This window comes from Pseudorasbora parva, chromosome 5 (genome assembly GCF_024679245.1).
Source record: "Pseudorasbora parva isolate DD20220531a chromosome 5, ASM2467924v1, whole genome shotgun sequence".
NCBI classification, from domain to species: Eukaryota; Metazoa; Chordata; class Actinopteri; order Cypriniformes; family Gobionidae; genus Pseudorasbora; species Pseudorasbora parva.
This window is the reverse complement of record NC_090176.1, coordinates 24,639,388-24,656,801: the sequence shown is the minus strand read 5'-3', so window position 1 is coordinate 24,656,801 and position 17,414 is coordinate 24,639,388. Positions and strand designations below refer to the sequence as shown.

The window sequence follows — 17,414 nt, the reverse complement described above, 5'->3', positions numbered from 1 at the left end:
CATTTGAGGTTCCTAAATTAACCTTTAATACTCTGAAGAAAAGTTCAGCCTGAAGAAAAAAAATCACCAGGGTTGCAATGATTTGACTGCATAAGTAATATTCAGGACTGTTTTCGGGTCACTTCTTTCATGTTTCATGCAATAAATATATATATATATATATATATATATATATATATATATATATATATATATATATATATATATATATATATATATATATATATATATATATATATATATATATATATATATATATATATATATATATATATATAGTTTCTGAGCTCTCTAACTTTTAACAAATGAACAAATAAATTAATAATATATATGGCATAGGCCCTATAAAGTGGACATAAATATATATTTCATAACATAACTGACCCCTTGCGGTAAATTAAGAAGAAACAAGGAAATTGACTAAAACATTAATCATAAAACACCAGCTATAGGAAAAAATACGGGTGGGGGATAAAGTCATTTTAATTTTATATATTTTTTTTATCCATCCATCCATCCATCCATCCATCCATCCATCCATCCATCCATCCATCCATCCATCCATCCATCCATCCATTTATTTATTTAGCTTTTGCATTTCCAAGTTCTAATTATTGTAAAGATCTCATATAGACACGTTTATAGCTGAACTTTTACTTCAAGTATTTATTGGAGTATTATTCGATTTTTATTTTATTTTTTATTTTTCAATAAAGAATTGTCTTTCAAATATCCATGCTTTGAGTCTTGAACTCACTCACTCACTCAGCATGAGCAGTAACTAAACATGAGTGAAAATGTATAAGACCCACCCAAATCTCTCTGACACATCACACACAAACACACTGAGTGGAAACAATTTCTTTACGGGCCACAAAATCCCCAGAGGGAACGTTTCCCTCACTGAGCTCTTTGTTCTAATAGATCAAGGGTGTGTTAGATGTTATCAAGCATATTTGCATGTTTACCTAAGGACGACACATCACAGTGGAAGCCCTTTCCTTTGGAAATCACAGCACCTCACCTAGTTCTGATCTGAGTGGGAAACATGATCAGCCTAGTTCCAGATTAAACCTATCAAGTCTCTGTCCGGACATGTTGGCTTTTCTACTCTTGGGTTTTCTGTGGAACTTCGAAAGGGCATGTTAAACTGAATTTGCTGGATATAAGTATTGCATTAGTCGTTTTCTACAGAAGGAGGGTTTTTTATTTTGTAGACTTTAAGTTCGCTTTGCATTTTGCAGGCAGGAAAGGTGAACGATTATGTTGCAGAAGCCATCTGACAATCATGATCTGTCATCAGACATATTCATGTCAAGCTGCTAGGATAAAGGCATGTGTATAAGAGTTGACATTTTCTTTCAACGTTTGTTTCTTGGCTTAATTTGATTGGTATTACTAAGTATTAAGCACTTGGCATGAACACGTCTGTGATTAAACAAATCCATTGGACAGTGTAATGTCAAAAATCAACTAACTGTTTAATTAAACTATACTTAATTAACATAAATCACATTTATTTAGAATCCCCTTCAAGTCTCTGAAACTGTAGACAAGTGTACTAGCCAAACGGTAACAAAATCTGCCTGTAGTAACACAATGTTAACACATGGTGTCACTGTATGCTCACATATTTAGACGTCAACCCCCCCCCCCCCCCCCCCCCTCCCCCCCCCCCCCACACACACAGAAATTCATGGCTTAATGAAAATTATATCCAGCTGTACGATTTTTGCTTCATACCACCATGTGCCTATAAAATAAATGGGATGTTTCAGGGAAACATCTGTTTCATCATCTACTATCTATCACTACAGAGAAGTTCAAAATTGTTCAAATAGTTTTCCTTTCTTTAAACATTGCTGATTTTCCTTTTTCAGTTTATAATTTTAGTAAACATAAGGACAAAGAACTGGATGAAAAGCGACCTGTGTCAAGTGCAGCTTGACAAAAAAAAAAAAAAAAAAGGGTGCTGATTCTAATTTGCAGAGAGTTTATCACTCCAGGAATCAGTGTGTGGCCCATTATCTCATTGGCTCATCTCCTTGCAAATGTGTATCTCACCAGAAAGCTTGGCTTCTTGACCGTGCAACGACTAATTTTTTTTCCTATGCTGCATTACTCCAATGTCTCATTTTGCTATCATGTTTTACTCATCTAGATGTTAAATAATGTATGAAATGGACACTCAAATCACATAAGATATATAGCTACATATTTTACTTCCCTAAGGTACAAAAGTGAAAAGGTATATCTTTGTACCTTATTTACATAGGTGTACCTTAAAGGTACATATTAGTACTTTTAGTACCGGTCTAGCCCCCAATGACAGCAATGTACCTTTTTTTTAACAGTGCATAAATACTGTGTTTGACCCCCTTTCGCCTTCAGAACTGCCTTAATACTACGTGGAAGCAGCCATCAGAGGATGGGTACATGGTGGTCATAAAGGGATGGACATGGTCAGAAACAATGCTCAGGTGGGCCGTGCCATTTAACGATGCCCTATTTGCACTAAGGGGCCTAAAGTGTGCCAAGAAAACATCCCCCACACCATTACACCACCACCACCAGCCTGAACAGTGGTAACAAGGCATGATGGATCCATGTTCTCATTCTGTTTACGCCAAATTCTGACTCTACCATCTGAATGTCTTAACAGAAATCGAGACTCATCAGACCAGTCTTCAAGTGTCCAATTTTGGTGAGCTTGTGCAAATCGTAGCCTCTTTTTCCTATTTAGTACTATTAGTAGTGGAGATGAGTGGTACCCGGTGGGGTCTTCTGCTGTTGTAGCCCATCCGCCTCAAGGTTGTGCGTGTTGTGGCTTCACAAATGCTTTGCTGCATACCTCGGTTGTAACGAGTGGTTATTCCAGGCAAAGTTGCTCTTCTATCAGCTTGAATCAGTCAGCCCATTCTCCTCTGACCTTTAGCATCAACACAGCATTTTCGCTCACAGGACTGCCACACACTGGATGTTTTTCCCTTTTCACACCATTCTTTGTAAACCCTAGAAATGGATGTGCGTGAAAATCCCAGTAACTGAGCAGATTGTGAAATACTCACACCAGACCGTCCAGAAAATTGCTTAAATCGCCTTTCCCGATTCTGACATTCAGTTTGAAGTTCAGGAGATTGTCTTGACCAGGACCACACCCGTAAATGCATTGAAGCAACTGGCATGTGATTGGTTGATTAGATAATTGCATTAATGAGAAATTGAACAGGTGTTCCTTATAATCCTTTAGGTGAGTGTGTGTGTGTATATATATATATATATATATATATATATATATATATATATATATATATATATATATATATATATATAATAATATAATATTAATAATTAAATAATAATTTTAAAAAGGCAAGCTATCTGCCCAAATATACACATAAATCACATGAAAATTGTATGTATATTATGTGTCAATGACACTAATGATTCATTTAATATGCTTTATATAGAACACTTTGTGTGTGTGTGTGTGTGTGTGTGTGTGTGTGTGTGTGTGTGTCTCCTTGTTTATATTACATTTATATTACCCTTATGGGGACATTTGGGACCAAGCCAGAGGTCCTCACTTTTCAAAAGGCTTATAAATCATACAGGATGAGTTTTTTTTTTTTTTTTTTTTGAGAAAGTAAAAATGAAAAATGTTTCCTGTGATGGGTAGGTTTAGGCGTATAGGGGCAGTGTAGGGGGATAGAATGTACAGTTTGTACGGTTATAAAAAACATTACGTCTATGGAGATTCCCCACAAAGATAGTGAACCAGACATGTCAAGTACACTAAGTATTAATTTAATACTTATAATATAATATGCTTCACCACACAAATGTGCTGCATTGAATATCATATAAATTTTAAATAATAACAATTTATTTTTTGTTGTAATTTTGACTTTGATTCTCCTTTCTTTCTTTTTTTCCCCACAAAACCGGAAATGTTCTGTCTCGGCACATTTGTGTGGGGAAGCGTATTAATGAATCATCAATGTACTTGAGAAATTCCTCAAGATAGTGTTAAATGAACTTGGCCAATAGGACAATCTGCACTGTACTCATATGCTATGGCACCGAGTATAAAGATTTCTTCCCTAAAACTCTTAGGCTCACACTATCCATTGGGCCAAAGTTCACGAGTGATGCTATTACGGAGTATTAAAAGCGACCTATTTGGAAGATGTGACTTCTTCTGGAATGAATTACTGTACTCCAAATGAAAACTCTTGCTGCAAAGGCTGAGCTCACGATTTGTAAAAAGGGAAAAAAGTCTACAAAAAACTGAGTCTGCAAAAAGCCTTACAGAGCAAGCACTGATTCAACAATGGCTCAAATCTTTTGGTGAGCTTTTTTTATTAGAAGAAATTACAATGCACAAAACAGATTATTATAAAGTGCGCTGTGATTATACATGTTTTACTCTGCCCCCATGTTCTGAAGAGACACAATCTTACTCATCCGATGCGAGTTCCAGGAAACAGCATGTCTGCCGAATCCCCTCCCATCCTCTGTTGTTTAGGTCATGGCATGACTTGACACTGTCCTCTCTCCATACCGAGCAGTCTGTTCACAGACACACAGAAGCGTGTGGCAATATTGACGTTTTATAACACAAACTCTACTGCCAGTGGTGAAGGAATTTCATGAACTTGACTTCTCCTGGGGATTCCAGAAATGACTGTGGCTTGTTTATAAAGGTTATGGCACATAAGAGTCATGTGGTTTTGATTTGGACGTAATTTTTAACAATGCTTCAAAAATATTGTGTGCAATGGGATTTCTAATCGCATTGGATGCTAACGTAACAGGGAGTTGTCTCACTCCCAGTTTGACACCAGAATGTTAAACAATAGGAGAAAGGTGGGAGATCATAATTAACCAAAAACATTTTCGGAATAATAGTCATTGATTTAAGTAGCAAAAGTGGGGTCTCGGCTTCACCTGAGAGATTGATTGTAAATTTAGTGCTGAGTAAATGAGAGGCGGTTTTGCCACACGGTCTGCGTGGGGATTTTTCCGCGCCATGTGTCAGCTGAAGATATTCTCCTGGTCTTCAGAGGGCTGTTCCCAGGAACGCTCAGCCAAGACCCCAGGCTCAACACCCTGCTGTACTTTGAAATGGGATCTTTATTGTCCATAAAGTTTAAGCCAAGTATGAAGAATCGCTCCTCCCAAACAAAACACACACTCTCTCTCTCTCTCTCTCTCTCTCTCTCTCTCTCTCTCTCTCTCTCTCTCTCTCTCTCTCTCTCTCTCTCTCTCTCTCTCTCTCTCTCTCTCTCTCTCTCTCTCTCTCTCACACACACACACACACACACACACACACACACAAACACACACGTATGAAGAGAGAAATCGAAAAAGAGTGCACACTCTGTTTTGTCAAAGCCATGTTTCCAATTATCCAGCAGATATATATAGAAGAGATATGATAAAGTAGTTTTCATAACTTTCTTTAATATAAAGAAGGCTCTTCATCTCATCTAACTACAGGAATAACATGAGCAAACCTGTCTTGGTGCAATTAGATTTGATTTATTGAATTGATTCGATTCTTTTAGAGTATATCATTGCTAAATCGAGCAATTCTGTGCATAATGCCAAACTTTCAGGAAATTTATTTGCCTTCAGATCAGAATTGATCGCCGTTCTTCTGCAACTAAACTATCCCTCAAGACAGTCAGGTTATCTTCCCTCTTTTATGTAATGATACATTGAGCTGCAACACACCTGCACCTCAGACAAAACTGTTCCATATTTACTGCTTTGAAGCTGGAGGGAAAACAAAGAGTGAAAATCAAAAAGACCTGACCCCGAGATAACAGATAAACAGCATATCACATCTCCTTTCTGCTCCCAGCTATCTCAAACAAGATATGAAAACAGAAACAGAGCTTCCATCTTTGATTTTACCTGTATGTGATGCAGTACATCACTGTAACCAATAGTAAAGAGAGACATCAAAAGAGCAGGGAGGTCTTGGATTTCAGTCTGGGACCCCCTGGCCATCGGATGGATGAGGTAGAGCGTGTACGGCGAATGAAGACAACATCACAATGAAGAACTGTCTTGAGAGCCACAAATTACATTGGGAGGACAGTTAATGAGGGTGATAATACAGATGATAGATGAGAGGACAGCTATTACAGGCCAAATGTGTGAGATTTTATGGCTTTGTTTTAAATGCACTACAGGCTAAATATGACTATTTTTTTATGAATCGATATGTTCATAAATCATTATTTAAACAATGGGGGCTGGAATGCAAAAGCACAAGCTTAATGGAATTTAAGAATTTTTTGGTTTCTACAAAAGAAAAGAACCTTTAAAGATTTGATAATATTTCTGAAGAAGCCAGACGGCAACGCTTAAGTCGCTTGGAGTGAGTTGGGAAAGTTTCTAGATACCCAAGCACAAGTGTTTTCATTCACAGTAATGTAATACTGGAATAAAGTGTGTCACCATTGCTCACTCTGTCTGGACTGAATTAAAATTGACGTCTTATCAGAGACAGATATTTATTTATATTAAATATGGGCATATATTACCGTCTTTAAAAAAAAAAAAAGAAGATAACTAAGAAAAAAAATAAATAAATAAAAAAAAAATAATAAATAAATAAATAATAAAAAAAAAAATATATATATATATATATATATATAATTTAAATATAGTTGATAGACTATATTAATAGCAATATTTCGCCATATTATATATTGATAGTTTATTTATTTTTAGCCTATATATAATTTATTTAAACAGGTCTACATTAAATATTGCTTCTATAGATTCATTATTCTCGTTTTAATCTCAAAATCACGTGCTTTATACATTTGTCAAAAAATAACCGCTTAATAACAGCAATGGGCATTCATAGTGAGTCGTGTACCTGATCATTCAGAAAGGTTTTTTTCTCTCTGTTTTTTTTTTTTTTTTTTTCTTCTTGCATGACAAGGTTCCTGACTCAAGCCCCGGGCGACGTCACTGAGTGGGTGATGAGCTCTGAATTTCTTACACCACGAGAAAAAGGTCCCCAGCTGAAGGCAGGAAAAAAGTGTGACGAGAGGAGCACGAAATGCCTAGACGTCTACCTGTTTGGATCAGGATGAGATCTAGGGCACTCGCAGAAGGGCGCGCGCACACAGGTTCAGCACATGGCACTCAGATCAACAGTTCTGCTCTTCTAAAGAAAAACTGAATATTTTACATTCCAAACGGAAACGCTTTTTAAAAGTTCTGGCATTTTATCAGTTCGAGAGGTTCGACTACATTCCATTAACCTAATCTAAGTGCGCTTCTGCTTGGAATTTTCCTCATGATGAAGCTCTCCATGAAGTAAGAATGAAGATGCTGACGACTCTCCAAGCGGATTTTGTGACCGTCCTCACCCGATGATGTGCTTCTTGGAAGTGTATTTTTCAGGAGTGCTGAATCTTCTCAGATAGGCTATTGTCAAACTTTCGCACAGGTCGAGATATTTTCATCTCTGGACTAGTTCTCCGGCATCAGACGTACACTTCGGTCCATCGAAAGGCATTTGACCATGACGATTCCACTTTCCAGAACACAACTTGCTCTCTTCTTTATCCTGCTTTGTCCAGTCAACATTATCGGGCTCTGGTGGTAAGTAGCCTAATATCCCAGGCGCGCGCTCAAACGCAATTCCAGCAAGCTCCATATTTAAAGTTCGATCAGTGTGATTAGGGAAACTTCAACGTTATAGTTTAGAAATGATCGAATAGAAAAATGTGTCAACACTCTTAGTTCTTTAAAGAAACATCCATAGGCACTCTTAACAATAAATTGTTATCTGGTTCACCTCTTGTTGTGTTCCTGCCTGAGTGGGGTTCTCTGGAGGTTAAAAAGTTTAGGGTTTTTAGATCTGTGTGTTGGTTGGACGATTTTATATATATATATATATATATATATATATATATATATATATATATATATATATATATATATATATATATATAAAGTTTTTTTTTTTGTTACATTAGTTAGGCTGTAAAACATTCTGCTTCGGCTTCAACTTTATTGTTAAGAGTGCATGTGGTACAGTTTTGCTAATTACACACATAAAATTGTCAATGATTTTGTGTCCTGTTTACTGCATACTATATGAAAACGATTCACATTTAAAATACAAATCAATTTTCATTGAGCATTTCTGAAAAAATCTAAATGCAAATCTGTGAAGCGTAAAGAATGGGATATTCAAAAACTTGCACAGATGATATAAAAAATTAAAAGATTCAAATGTTGTTAAGTGCTTGTTTTGTTAACTTAAAAGAACAAGAAGTCAATTTTTAAAAGACAAAAAACAAAAAAACGGTGGATCAGGAGGTCACTAAACCCGTTGATACATTTTAATTCTGTACAGAGACATTCACTGTGATGCCATAAAAGTCGTTGATCATAGCTTTCATCATCGTGGGTCTACTAAGGGTTAAGCTTTACTTTGTTTCGCAGATAGACACATCAGGTCAGAGTTGGAATTTTAGCTGGACCTCCGGGCTGTGGGTGTCATCATAAACTACTCCTTCCCATAACACTCTGAAATGCAAGAGTTTGACAAGAGGGAGGTTGTTTGATAAACAGAGACAATCCAAAGTGACACATTACTTTTAACAAGGGTGTTGTTTAACGTTGAAATTTTCACATTTCCACCTTATACGATGTGTCAGCTGCACCTAAAGCTCTCCTCACACGTCTTACGCGCACACACTCTCCTTCATACACCTGGATGTCTAAAAAAAGTTTGAGAAGACAATGATGCTTTCTTTGGGGCACGACGCATGCCATCACAAACCTCTCGTCTGGTGCTGGGCTGTGCCGAGGGTCTCTGACAGACAGCGTGCCATTCACATGCTGAGAGGAGATGAAACGGAGGCAGATAAACTGGCTCTCAGGACTCTGATTGTGCTCTGATCTGCAGGGCTGAGAGCTGAGTGCTTGAGGAAGCGATGGGAAGCCTCACCTCCTCTGGAGTCTTTGGGGTCATGTGCTGGCACCCCGCCAGGAGTCTGTTGGACAGGTGTGCCTGTGCACGCGCCATAGCCTCTGGCTTTTATGTCTGTGTGTGCGAGTGCACTCCCAGTCAACATTTTGCATTTAAATGCCCGTGTGTGACCTCACACTCTCTTTATTCTGTTAAAGCAGTGTTGTCAATCTCAACCTTTTTGACTTGAAGGCTCCCATTGTCCAACACAATATTCAAAGGCCCCTCATATAATATTATATATATATATATATATTAAATTAAATTAATGAACCATAATGTGCTTTGTGATTGCAGAAGCTTCAATAATGGTATTCTTCAATAAAACAATAGATAATAATGATAATAATTACATTTTGCTAAACTAATTTTAAAATCATGGTTAATTTTCACCTGCTGTAATATGAATTTTAGCATTTTAATTTACAATATTAAGTTAAAATATTTTAATACAACTTAATTTAAATAATTTCCCTCAACTTCTGATTGAGAACCTCTGTTAAATGCATAGTTTACTCAAATTCTTTACACAATTCTGGTCATTTTTCACTCACCCTCATGTTGTTCCAAGCCTGACTTACTTAATTCTACACTGTAAAAAATTATTTAGAAAAAAAGTTACCTGATTGCCTTAAAATTTCAAGTTCATTGAAATAGAAATTTTGAGTTAATACAATGAACAATTTTTGAGATTCAACAACCTTTATTAAAGTATTAGTAAACGATTTTGTAAGCATATTGGGTAATTGTGTGTGGGTTTTTTTCTGATGATGCAGTGAAACATGCCAAATAGTGCTATTCTCATGATTTATCAAAAAAAAATTATGTGGTTCAGATACAATAATATTTTGAGTTTCTATTTATTAAACAAATTTCCTTCATTGTATCAACTCAAATTTTTAATTTCAATAAACAAATTTTTTAAGGTAACCAGGTTACTTACTTTTTTAAGTTAAACCAAAAAAAAAAAAAAAAAATTTTTTTACAGTGTATGAAACAAAACATAAGATTGTTTCTTCTGTTTTTGTCCATACAATAAAGGTCAATGTGGTCTAAAACAACAACACTGGACTCCTTTGACTTTCATTGTAAGGATTTTTTTTTTTTTTTAAATCTTCTTTGTGGTAAACAGAAGAAAGAAGCTCATATAGGTTTGGAACAACATGAGGGTGAGTAAATGATGACAATTGCCTTTTTTTATCCACTCACACTATCCTATTGGACTTAACCAATGTATGTGAGCATGTCCCAGACTGCACAGTCTCCTCTAAGATGTTCAGTCTGAGAGAAGTGAATCTCATTTGGAGAATGGAGAGATATCCAATCAAGCTGCTTTGAGAGATGGATCAGATAACGATTGGATGACAGCCGCTTGGCCCGTTTGGCCTCACATACAGTGTTTCACCTCCGAGCATGCGTCTGCCGCTCTCGCGTTTTTTCGGGTCTGTCCCATCTGTGTGTGACGGACAGCGTTGTGGTGATTGAGTTGTGCAGCGCCGTGGTCCCACTCGCATGATTTAGTAGCGCACTCCAAGACTAGATTGTGCCATGGCTCGGCGCCACACACCACAGAAGTGAACCCAAGCCACTCTGTGCAGTTCCAGCCCTGTCGTGACTGACTTCATATCCAGCATACTTGGGGGATTAAGTAGGGATGAATTTCGCTCTTTCACAAAGTGAAAAAAGAAGAGACTTATCTGTAACCGCTCAATTCATAATGAAACCTGAGGTCTCAGCAGGCGCAGAGGACGACGGGTCTATGAAAAGATAAATGTGCATGTGTATGTTCGCACTGATTATTTGGATAACTTCTCTTAATCACAGTCCCCCCCACCCCCTTTCCCCCTCTGTATTATCTCTCTCATACATCACGGTGTGGCTGTTTTTGGATATTCCTGATTGCACAAGTTGGGTACATCCTTTTCCATGTTATGATTAGGCCCCATCTCTGGCTTATCACATCCAGGAGTCTCACCAGATTAAGGAGAAGGAGGAAAGTGTGGTTTTGAATAAAGCCGTGAGGATGATGGTAGATCATCAAAGGCGTGTGGTCTTCCTCTGCTTTGATACCAGCCTTATGTGTTGACCTCGCATCAGCATCCGCTAAATTAAAATCCTAATATGAATCACTGTATGAGAAATGGCTGAAGTGATCGTCATGTCCAGATTGACTCTTTCCGCAGGCATGTTCCTTTGTCTATTGTTATGTTTTTGGCCATGGTCGTGGCTGGCTTCGATCAGAGACAGGGAAGGAATGGTTCATCAGACACAGCCGAATATCTTCATCTCTATATCACCCAAGTCATAATGTGACCACATATGTATCCCAGGACCACTTCTTGGGATATTCAAGCTTTCATTTATAAGCCTGCGATTTGCCTCGCCCCTTCTGACAGTGAAACAGAACTTGGAAAGAGAGAGTCGCTCCAACACTGTCTGCTCTTTTACGAGTCTACACCTCCCGCTGTAAAATGTGGTTCCATTATTTGAGCCGTGATCCTGGCGCTGAGAAACTCACAGGTTTGTAGATAATCAGAGACTGCAGAGGAGAACATTGTATGTGCAGATCGAGAACTGTGAAATAATAGAGAAAATAGAGGCATTAAAGCATGCCTGTTTGATAAGCACTTGAGGAGCAGATTTTTCCTGGTGGGCTGCTAGACTGTCAAAATTGAACTGAAAACAAACTTAGAAAAAATGTAGAAGGAGATATTGATATATTGTCATTAAAATAATAAAATAAATATAAAATAATGTACCATCAATAAATAATGAATGTATCATGTATAATGTATTCTTAATTATGGAGAATTTATACATGGGCCACTTTGTTTATGCATTGATATACACTATATTGTCAAAAGTTTTGGGATGTCTACATTTACATGCACATGAACTTTAATGACATCCCATTCTTAATCCATAGTGTTTATATGGATTTGGCTCACCCTTGCAGCTACGACAGCTTCAACTCTTCTGGGAACTCTTTCCACAAGGTTTAGGAGTGTGTTTATGGGAATATTTGGCCATTCTTCTGGTAGTGCATTTGTGAGATCAGGCATTGATGTTGGACAAAAAGGCATAGCTTGCAGTCTCCACTCTAATTCATCCCAAAGGTGTCCTATCAGGTTGAGGTCAGGCAGTCCAGTCAAGTTCCTCCACACTAAACTCACTCATCCATGTCTTTATGGACCTTGCTTTGCACACTGGTGCGTAGTCATGTAGGAATAGGAAGGGGCCATCCCCAAACTGTCCCCACAAAGTTGGGAGTATGAAATTGTCCAAAATATATTGGTATGCTCTAGCATTGAGTTCCTTACACTAGAAATAAGGGGCCAAGCCCAACCCCTGAAAAACAATCCCACACTATAACCCTTCTCCACCAAACTTTACACTTGGCACAATGCAGTCAGTCTCCATTGCTCTAGAGTCTTGTGGCGGCGTGGTTTACACCACTGCATCCAATTATTTGCATTACACTTGGTGATTTAAGGCTTGGATAAAGCTGCTCAAGCCATGGAAACCCATTCCATGAAGCTCTCTACTCACTGTTCTTGAGCTAATCTGAAGACCAAACGAAGTTTGGAGTGTGTAGCTATTGACTGCAAAAAGCTGGCGACTTCTGCACACTGTGTGCCTCAGCATGCACTGACCCTGCATGGTGGTTTTATGTGGCCTACCACTTCATGGTTGAGTTGCTGTTGTTCCCAATTGCTTCCACTTTGTTATAATACCGCTAACAGATGACCATGGAATATTTAGTAGTGAGGAAATTTCACAAATTGACTTATTTCACAGATGGCAACTTATAAGAGTACCACACATGAATTCACTGGGCTCTTGAGAGTAATGCATTCTTTCACAAATGTTTGTGGGAGCAGTATGCATGTGCTTGATTATATACACCTGTGGCCATTGAAGTGATTGGAACACCTAAATTAAATTATTTGGAAGGGTGTCCTAATAAATTTTGAAATATAGGGTATATATATGATCACAGTAGCCCATGCATAAATTATATATATAACTGTGTGAAATGTTATTTTACGTGTGAAAATCAATATTGATTTTCACATGTAAAATATTAGTTCATACACCATTCATTAATTCAATCAATCATTTTATACATCATCAGGTATTTGTGAGGAATAAAAACTGCAGCTACAGAAGTGCTATGCTATGCATAATGCATAGTGATGGTGTTTTTTTTTTACAAAAATCCATCATGTCCTGCACATTTTTGTTATAGGCGGAATCCAAAATTCTCTTCAGGCGCCGAATACAAATAAAAATTGACATTGGTGAATAGTGTGTGCCAACTGGCCTGTGACTTTATTGGGAACAGCAACATAATACATGGTTTAAGTCAAACTGTAAAAGCAATAGTCTGACCCTCACTGATTTGAGAGACATGAGTGATTCAAAAGAAAGACTGTACAAACTAAACACTTAAAGCTGCCCATAAAAAGATTATTGTTTTGTTGTTGTTTTTTTAATCTGTAGCCTACTCAATGTGACCACACATATGTGGAATATTCCTTGCATTAAACCACTAAAACAAATATGAGCATTTGAAATGAGAAAGACATGGATTGAGTTCATGTTGTATGTGATGCTGAGAATGACACCATTAAAACAGTCATTAATTATTTTGTCATAATTAAAAATATTGTCAAGAATAAAAAAATAAATTATTTTCTAGTGTGCAATTAAATTAATCCAAGCATATATCACAGCAAAACACACCCGCACTGCTCCATGTCCAAAGACTTCTGTTGACTGGTCATATGTAAATGAAATATTAGGCCTATCAGGATGGGATGCATCACTTGTAAAGCCTGTTATCTCCCCTCTCATATTTCTTATCAGACCGCCATGGAAGGCGACTGGCAAGAGCGTTGGTTTGACTTTTTAAAACAAACTCGTACGGCAGATGAATGTTATTAGTCTGAAAGATTAGCCTAGACAGGGGTGAATGAAAAGCAATGAGGTATTCGCACAGAGCTCTTCTCCCCCAGACTGCAACGTAATGATAAAAACCGACTTCAGCTGCACGGATCACAGACGCTGAACTTCACTCTAATACGGCGAGAGTTATTAAAAAGAAAGAACCGGAGGATTGTGCCGTTCTTACATTACGTCATAGAGACTGTCATGGGAAGCTCTGGCAGCTCGATCCACGCTTTTGGACCAGAGGCCTCTTCTCCCATTAGCAGTTGAAATAAACAATTGATTCAAGTGTAAACACACGTCTGTCGTCACTTTTGATAAAACCCAGCAATTAAGATGCAGCTTTTTTGCTTGAAATGTTATCTGTTTATGTTCAAAGGGGTAATACGATTACCGCTGACATTATAGCGTGTCTGACTCTAGTAGTTGTCTTTTTTCTGTTTATTTTCTTTGTCATCTGCGAGGAACAATGAGTTTGCCTAAAAACCACAAAGAGCCTAAATGAATGTGGATCTGCTCAGACCTTAACCTGAACCGTGCAGTAAAGCAACAGAACATTAAATTTATAATGCTTTACATCATTTAAAGTGGTTTGTGTGCCGTGCGGTTTGAGAAGATAACCGCACTTTATCTTGTGAAACCTTATGTAGTTCAGATGAGTCATCTGATGAAGCTTTGTTGGTTTCAGGGCAGTGGGGAGTCCTTTGGTCATGGACCCGAATAGCATCTGCAGGAAGACCAAACGTCTGGCGGGCAAGCAGGCCGAGCTCTGTCAGACCCAGCCGGAGATCGTCAACGAAGTCGCCAAGGGCGCCAAGCTGGGCGTGCGAGAATGCCAATACCAGTTCCGCTTTCGCCGCTGGAACTGTACCAGCCAGAACAAGTACTTTGGCAAAATCCTCCAGCAAGGTGAGCATTTTGTTCTGACGTAGCGGAAGAATCCACTCTCCCAGGTTCTCCACCTAAATGAATCAATCTTTGTCTCGCTCGATTATGTGTCAGCGACATCTCTCTGAGGGCATGAACTCCGGCCCTGAAACCTGTGCCCTCTTCTCAGCATGTTTGATCCAAGTCCATAAGAGAACAAGGACAGCTGTTGTGTCCGGTTTACTTCAGTGCTTTTCCTTTGTGTTAAATTGCTCTCTAAAAACGATCCCCAAATTGCATGATCATTGATCTGCCACATTTTTTCAGCCCTTTGAAGAGTAATAAACTAACGTAACCTCTACAATTATTAGGCCGTCCGCTCAGGGCTCAACTCCTCCCTTGTCACGTTTGATAACTCGTTCAGTAGTGCCCATTATTTTACCCCACAACAGTCTGAAATGTCTGTCATTATCAATATTTTGTAAACATTTTCTTTTAAAGATTTGATGAACAACCCAAAGGGCGAGTGTAAATGCGTTTGAGACAAATAGCAATCCGATCAAGAGGTGATTTGATACATAATAGGCACTGCTCAGCCTAGTGTAAATGCATCTGGTAGTTCAGGCCACAGTTCATGTGAATTTGATTTCAATTTGTAAACTGTCCCAAAAATCATAGAATGTCTTAGAACAACAGTATGATACCATTTTTGCAATCATCTTTTTTGGCTTACAATGAGTATGCAATAAAAAATAATTATAGGATGTGCCAGAATGAATTTTAGATGCTGCTTGCTGCATACCGTTTTTCTTTTTTAAACACTTTCATTGGTTGTGACCAGTAGATGGCACCATTTTGGCTCAACATAGCCAGCAGGTTATGAGATTAGGATGGTCAGTAAATGTTGTGCCTAATTTGACTTGAGTTTTCTCTTTAGACATACCCATATCACAGTGATGTAGAGAGATGCAGGCTTGTCATATCCAGGTCTGGAGCTGAGAGTTCACCATTTGGCCTCCAGTGTGGACGTGTTCACACACGGATTGCAACATGATTCCTCTGTCTGCAACAGCCCATCTTAGACTGAGCACTGGAGACTGCCTCGCAAAATGGAAATTAATCATAAATTCCTCTGTCTATAGGTGAAGCTTAAGTGCTCTTCTGTTTTCATGCATTTACCACAATTACTGTGAGACTCTGCTCTAATGACCACGTGTCAGAGCTGAGAGCTCTGCTAAGGCAGGTTCACTTCCTGCACCGTGTGATAGGGTTGTACAAAGTGTCTCACATATTTCTTCCATTGCTAAATAACTGGGGGCTATTTTCTTCCCCTATTCAAACATGTAAACCAGAGCTTGTTTTCTTGGCCCAAGGGAGCGGCCTTCTAATGCCAGAATTTGCTGGAAATGCTGCCGGCTGCTCTTACATGTTGTCTCTGAGGTTGTAATGAAGTCGTTAAAATCGCTCAGAGACAATATGCGGTTCCAATTAGAAACCCCAGAAATGATAAGGACACTGCGAGTGCGTAATTTGCCCTGTCACCTCAGGAATGCTTCTCATTATTTTTGCTGTCAAGACCTCTTGTTTCTTGTCTGTGTCAATGAGTGTATGGTATCGTGCATTGTCTGATGTACAGAGGTTACTGACGTTGTTCCTTACGCTCAGGTCTCAGAATGGCAGCAAGCATGTGAATTCAAATTATATATTTCATTAATGCCACAAATGGTTTGCCTGACAAGCCAGACCCACATCAAGATGTTTGGTCTGGAAACTCACCATTGACAGGGCTCAATCCGAGGGGCGGGATAAACGGTTGTCTTTCAAACTCCCTCTGCACGCGATAGGATAGCGCTACAACCAACCAGAGCAACGAAGGTGAAACGGAGCTCGTTAATAGCTTGTTAATATTCACCGTATCCGGTCGGCAAAACTCTGAACAAATCTTCCCTTTTTAAGAATGACTTCAGTGCCGTTCTTTGTTCTTTTCTCAGAGAAAAGCTTAACTCCAAGTCTTCTAGAGTCGCGGTCAAAGCTGATTCGAAAGACCGCCGCCGTTCACCAGTTTCTGTGTTTACTAGAAGCACGCAAACGCAACTCGGCCGTCGTCATATGGCCCCGTCCACCGACTCTATACACGATGTGATTGGCCTGGCAAGAGTTTGGCGTTTACAGCTCAGAAGGTATTGAGAGTTGCTAGATGACACTCGCGGCAGATTAGATTTGCTGCCGCTAGGGTGCGTCTAGATGCCTAGGCTAACAAATGGAAGCATGGAGTCTGAAATATGACTATATATATATATATATATATATATATATATATATATATATATATATATATATATATATATATATATATATATATATATATATATATGAGAGAGAGAAAAATTAGGATTATTTGATGAATAATCTTTACTGTCACTTTTGATCAGTTTAATGTATCTTTGCTAAATAAAAGTATTACTTTAAAAAAAATGTTTAGTACAGCAGTATGCGGACAGTATATATAAAAATAGACTTAAAATTTGAATCTGAGTCTCAATGAAAGCCTTTGTTTTACATATACAGTATATGAAGTATAAGTCAT

General features: G+C 38.2%; 1 protein-coding gene across 1 annotated transcript in view; it reads left to right on the top strand.

The window, feature by feature from the left end:
• Positions 1–7,083: 7,083 nt before the first annotated feature.
• The window catches only part of wnt6b (wingless-type MMTV integration site family, member 6b), a 28,143-nt gene continuing 17,812 nt past the window's right edge, over positions 7,084–17,414 (top strand). The window contains exons 1-2 of the mRNA XM_067444973.1: positions 7,084–7,632; positions 14,649–14,869. Coding sequence (XP_067301074.1) covers positions 7,553–7,632; positions 14,649–14,869 — 301 coding nt within the window. The 5' untranslated portion in view covers positions 7,084–7,552. The remainder of the gene's footprint in view (positions 7,633–14,648; positions 14,870–17,414) is intronic.